This window comes from Perca fluviatilis, chromosome 14 (genome assembly GCF_010015445.1).
Source record: "Perca fluviatilis chromosome 14, GENO_Pfluv_1.0, whole genome shotgun sequence".
Lineage (NCBI taxonomy): Eukaryota > Metazoa > Chordata > Actinopteri > Perciformes > Percidae > Perca > Perca fluviatilis.
The window spans coordinates 7,721,673-7,728,213 of NC_053125.1; the positions used below are offsets into that span (position 1 = coordinate 7,721,673).

At 38.8% G+C, this 6,541-nt stretch overlaps 1 protein-coding gene across 1 annotated transcript; it reads left to right on the plus strand.

Moving 5' to 3' along the window:
- Positions 1-536: 536 nt before the first annotated feature.
- On the plus strand, positions 537-2,942 carry LOC120572296 (ependymin-like). Its single transcript, XM_039821551.1, has 6 exons — positions 537-695; positions 886-920; positions 1,380-1,514; positions 1,596-1,800; positions 1,932-2,019; positions 2,589-2,942. Exons 1-6 carry the CDS (start codon positions 629-631, stop codon positions 2,710-2,712), a joined length of 654 nt encoding a protein of 217 aa, XP_039677485.1. The 5' UTR covers positions 537-628; the 3' UTR covers positions 2,713-2,942.
- The last annotated feature ends 3,599 nt before the right edge of the window (positions 2,943-6,541 follow it).

Consider the following 6,541-nt stretch of genomic DNA (forward strand, 5'->3'; position numbering starts at 1 on the left):
AATAAATGGCAACATGTATAAAGCTTTGTACTAGAAGGGCAAAAAGGATGTATGACAGGAAGAATTTTCATCTTACATACTATCAATTTCCCAAGTTCCCAGTGAAAACAGGAACATGAATTACCATGACTTTATAATTTCAGAAATTGTACCTGCATTTGTAGAAAACTTGTTAAAGTTTTATTTTTTTTTTTTTTATACAGTACAACGTGATTAAAAAGCATCTTTGTGATGAGAGAAGTTATTAATTCTTGAACCCAAATTCTCTCTTCCCTTTCCTGGAAGTCTAATGGTTTTTTTTACCTAAATTTACGACTAAAAAAGAGATAGCAAGGACTCTGAGAGAGAAAGGAGATCACATGACATCTCAACATGTCAAACCTGGAACATTTATTAAAAGCTGAGTCACAGTGACACTCCACCTTTATTGTTAGTACTAATGTTTTCTGTTTTATTCTGACAAGATGGGTGTATACGCTGAGGACTGAAAGAAGACCTGGCAGTGGATGCAGACTGGGAGCCTTCGCCAGCTTGTTTATAAGGAAGTGAGCGCTCTGAAGCAGCAGCATACAGCATTTGCATCTGTGTGCAGAGGAACGTGTATCTACCGTACAGTACAGCAGACAGCATGAGAGTCCTGGTCCTGTTAGTGTGCCTGTCAGTGGGCTGCCTGGCTCACACCCCACGACCATGCAGTAAGTACACACTGACTTCATTTGTTCAACTAGCTTTTGCACTGAATAATGATAAATAAATAAATACTGACCGTGCTGTTCGCTGTTCTGTTTTTGCTTTGGCACTTATAAGGAAATATGATTACGTTGCGAATTTAGTACAGTTGTGATGTAAATGCTCAATTTATAAACACTGTTTTGATTTTAACAGGATCCCCAGCACTGCTGACGGGACGCCTCTCTGTGGTAAGTTTTTTTTTAAGACACTACAGGCAAAGGTTTTTGGGCTATTTTTCCCCCATAACATGGCTTCTTTCAGACTAATGGGAGGGGAAAAACATCCAAAATACACATTTAGATGTTAATTTAACTGCACTTTGTCTATTTGTACCTGTAGAGTTCTCCTAAATTGACTTAAGACTTAGCATTTGAAAAGGCCTAATTCGCCTATATAAACGTCTAAATTTCAGAAAACTTGTAATACAAAAATAATTGTCCTAATTTAAGTAATCAACTGGGGAAGTTTCATCTATCATGGTGACATCTGTTAGCACAAATATTTTACCCTATTCACCTGCAGTGTCTCGCCATAAAAAGATTTTGACTCACCATACTACTATTATCTAAAATAGTATAAACTAACGTGGTCATAGCCACAGCATCGCTCGCTGTAATAAGAAAACTATTTTTTTGTCATCTTCCAAGTCCTCCCCAAGTAAGAAGATGATGGCCTTCGCCAAGTACAGCTATGACGCACTGGGAGAGCGCATTCGCCTCAGAGAGATTGGACATTATGGCAATAAGACCTTCCACCACGATGTACTTCTCCTCTACAGACAGGTAATGACAATATCTACATCAGGAGATGCCATGTTCAACACAGATATACATTGTTAAATATAATGGCATTTTGTCTTACAGCGTGTCATGTATAAGATAAACTACAAGAACCACACATGTTGCAAGAAGAGGCTGTGTGTAGGCTTCCACCCGATGGCGATCCCAAGGAACGCGACCCTGCTGGCACAGGTGGTGTTAGGCAGCTCTTCTGGGCCGGGGCAAGGAGTCCTGGTCAACACCTGGTTGGGAGAGCTACACATGAAAAACAAGACACACAAGGAACCAGGTACGGTACGAGGAATCTAGAATACAGGAAGTACTATAGCACATGACTCTGTCATTGTGTTGAAATGCCCCGGAACCTGCTTGTCTAGTTTGCTGCTTCAGCTCACATGTGATCCACTTCTGTTTCTGCAGCAAAGTACATGAGCACTGTCACAGAGTTTGGATGTGTCCCTGTCAGCACGGTGTTTCACAGCAACAGAACCGGATGGGTGGTGACCAGGTCAGTGTCAGGCACATGATAACAAAGTCTGCAATTTCTCACCAGAAGCTTGTTCAAAATAGATATATCAAATGGAATCCAAAAAGACTTTAGCGACCTTAAGGAAAATATATTTTGACATGTCAAACAAATGTGAACTAATAACATTCGTAAAGACCACATGCCTTCTGAGCCATGATCAGAGTTATAAGTTAAAGGGACAGTTCGCTCCTAAATCAAAATACATATTTTCCTCTTACCTGTAGTTCTATTTGTCTTTTTTTTTTTATTGTGAAGATAGTGTGTAACAAAAAGGTGACATATAGAGTAAACAATACACATACAGTACGTAGACAAACAGCCAATTGCAAACAGTGACAGACAATATGTACAGCAGTTATGTTGAGGGTTGATATGATTGAAGAGTGTAGTGATATTTATCAATCTGGATCGTTTTGGTGTGAGTTGCCCAGTGTTGGAGATAAGATCCGTAGACATTCAGCCTCTGCGTTCCAGGAGGAAGTCAATTGCAGCCATTGCTTTTGTCTGGATGATTTCATCGTGTGTTCCTTCCTGTTTTTCACCCACAGCTTCTTCAACAACGTCATCGGCCTAGCGGACCCTCAAGAGCTCATCCCTCCAGCCATGTGTAAGGACGCCCAGCTGGAGGAAGAGGATGGCGAGGAACCAGAGAGCTTCTTCAGCTTGTTTTAGAATAGAATACTTTGACAAATGTATTGCACTGTGAGGATGGCTACTGTACAGTATATGACTCTTTGCACTGTGTTTGTTTAGTGGCAGTCATTGGTGTAGCATTTCGTAAGCAAGTTGTCTAGGGTGAAATTAATCTTAATTAACTTTAATGAATTCTACATTTGTGGCTTTATTACACTAATTTCACAACACTCTAACAATTAAAAAACAATCGCAGGGTGGATGTCAAATGTTTCCGCTTGTGAGTTTTTTTGCCAAAAAATATCTGCTTATTGAAATCTTTTCTCCTTATATTCACATATAATTAGTAACGTTATTGTAAAGATAAAAGAATACTTGTGTTCTGACAATGTGTTAACATATGGTATTGACGTTATGAAATAAGTTAGATGTTGTGCAAGGACTTTTGCCTTTATCCTAATCTCATTTAAATTACATTTAAAGAGAGAACAACTGGTGAATATGTTTGTGAATATCTTTAGGCTGGAAAAGATTTTAAGTACAGCCCTGGTCTATACATATTTAATTATGTTCTGTACTTGAAGAACTCAGTTTACCTGCAATTTAAAATATAGAATGTCAAAAGAATTAAAAAAAAGTCATAGTATAGTATGTCAAGAAAAGTTGTAAAAGAGTTTTGAGGTCCAATATACAATGTGGAAAGACAAATATGCCTAAAGCATAAACTTATGTGTCAGGTCAGATAGCTCAGGGTTATAGGAGAAAGATTTAAAGACTGAAAGTTACGTGTTCAAATTGTATGTGTTGCAGTGACTGAAGTAGCTACATTACTCATAGGTGTGGTTTGGGCGTAACGTGCAATAAACCAATAAGAGCGTTATCTCACATTCCCTTTAAAAGCAGGCGCGCTTGTTCCATGGCAGATTGCTATTATAATGGCGGATTTGCTAGGCGCACGCTCTTAATACATCCATGGGCGCACGCCAGGAGCGGTTCACAGCCGAGAAGACAAACGTTTGCTACTGATTTTTCTTTTAGACGAATTTAGAGAAATGTCACAAAAACATACTTTCCTATGTTTTGTGCTCACTCTCACTGAATCACGAGGTTATGAATGCATGGTGATATTTTTGCAATGTAGTCTAACATTAGACCGAGATTACCTCACTGTAGACGATGCAGCTCTTCTGTCTCTCCTCTCCCGTGCTGCTGCTGGGGCATTTGGGTTAAGTGGCATCGGCACATGCAGTTCAACATCACATCTCCTTAAATCCTCTAATATTTCCTCATTTATGTTATCAACACATCTATGCATCCATCCTATTTTTCCTTGTATTTATGTATGGTTTGCAACAATGGGAACTGCTGGGTCCGTGAGATGAGAGAAGCAAAGTGTATGCGCGGTGTGCACACTCTACATTAAGGCCGAGCTTGCGCCCTTAAAATAGCATCGGAATAACGTGCCACTGACTTTAGACTAGGTTTTTCCTGGTCTGTGGCGGAATTGTTTTCTGAAACTGCAAAATAGCACCAGGGAACATTTGCGCCTGAACACGTCTTCTCTTTTTGCTGAACTGCCCCCGGGAGCGCAAGTTCATTCCCTAATTTACTGATGTGAGTCTGTGGAGGGAAAAATCCGCTGTGCGTCAGGTGCAAAATAGGAATGATACAGTGAGATACGGTGTACAAAGTCAATTGCGCTGGATGCAAGATAGTGCCCTATGAGTTTTTGTTGGCATTTTCGACATACTATAATTTGACATTTTACGACATACTATACTATGACTTTTTGTTGACTTTTTACAACATACTATACAATGGCTTTTTATCACTTTTTTACGTACTATCTTATGGTGTTTTCATCACTTTTTTCAACCTACTATACTATGGCTTTTCTCGACATAGTATACTATGGCTTTTTTATCCCATTTTTCAACACACTATACTGTCTTTTTTTTTTTATCACTTTTTTCGACATACTCTATGACTTTTTTCCTTTTTTAGACAAACTAGATAAGTATCAGTTCTGATAGTGCAGGGAGATACGAGAATGACTGGAAACAAGGTTATGTGTTCAAATCTTATGGTGTAATACATTTGGAGACATAATTTCCAGGAATAAATAGTCTCAATGTATATACTTGAGGTAGGCTATATTATGTTTTTTTTTTATCCCTTTTTTCGACATAGAATACTATGGCTTTGTTATCACTTTTTTCGACATACTATAGTGTGGCTTTTTTAATACTTTTTTCGACATACTCTTTCTTTTTTTATCAATTTTCTCGACATACTATTTGATGGCGTTTTCATCCCTTTTTTTGACTATGGCTTTTCTCGACATGCTATATTATGGCTTTTTTATCACTTTTTTCAACATACTATACTATGGTGTCATGCTGGCAGGGAATAATGGGACCCAAACGCAGAGAGCAGGCAGGTATTCAGGCGAGAGTTGAAGAGAGGATTTATTTGATTCAAACACAAAGACAAACCTAGGGAGTCCTGTGAGAGAAAAAAAACAAAGGTATCCGAATATCCAAGCAGGTAGAATCAGGAAGCACGGGAATTGACAGGAGCTGACGCAGAACACACACAAACTAATAGGCATGGACACGAATGGACACAAACTGACAGGACTAAGATGCAAAACGATCGGAAAAAGACAAAGGAAACACAGAGGGTGTTTCTCAATCTCAAGAATGCTAAGAACGGACTTGTGTTCTTGGGGAGAACGTTCTTACTGGTTGTTCTTGGAAGAATGAACCCGCAAGTTCACAAGCACAGAAAACGCTGTTAACAGTTTGAGACGATGCGTTCTTCCTGTTATTGCTCAACACCCCAGCACAGAGGCTACCTGCAAGGCTCCAAAATACCAGCTAGATATAAAAACCACAACAATATAACCACTTTGTATTAAAACAATCTCCGGACAAGAAAACCTCATAATGCTACAACTATTGCAATAATATTGAAAAATAAAACTAATTGAGCTTTAATTTTATTGTTTATGGTTTAGGTCAAACACCCCTTACTTATTCAAAAGAGTGGAATGCGATCCCTACTATCTATTAGTGTATAAATTTAAGTCAGTTTAAATAAAAAAATAAGTAGGCATATGGACTGGTGTGTCCTATGTGTTCCTATTAGTGTTATGTGGAATTATCATTTCTATATTATTGTAGTGCACTGTATATGCCCATGGAGATGGAAATTAGCAATTCAAATGATAAAGGTTGGTGTCTCCCCTTTAGTCTACATAACATGTCATAGCATGTTACCACTTTGTGTACAACTGTTCATTTATCATACAGACTGAAACTCAACTTCTAATATATCAGAAAACAAATACACCAAAAAAATATGAACTAAATACTTATTGTAATGTCAACAAGTCTCCCGAAAAGAAACAGGTATATTTCTCTCCCCCGCCTCTGCCTGCTGCGCTGTGTGTGTGTGTGTGTGTGTGTGTGTGTGTGTGTGTGGGGGGGGTGTGTGTGTGTGTGTGTGTGTGTGTGTGTGTGTGTGTGTGTGTGTGTGTGTGTGTGTGTGTGTGTGTGCTTGTGGAGTTTAACTCAGAAAAGACAGTTAACCACAGGTTCCCGTTAATCTTATGATGGACATGTGTTGTGATATTTAAACAAACGGCGAAATAAAATCCTGTTATTTATGGGACCGGTCTAAAAGACCTCCGGCTTACAGCGGGGTCTCCGAGCGTGACTGTCCGTCACTTTATGGAGCTCCAAAAACTCCAAAAACTTTGGAGCAAATTGTCAATTCAGCAAAGATTTTCGCAAGACTGCCTACATTCGAAATCTAAACGTCCATTTCTCGCCTAAAATGTTCTCAGAAGTGAATTTAGTGATGA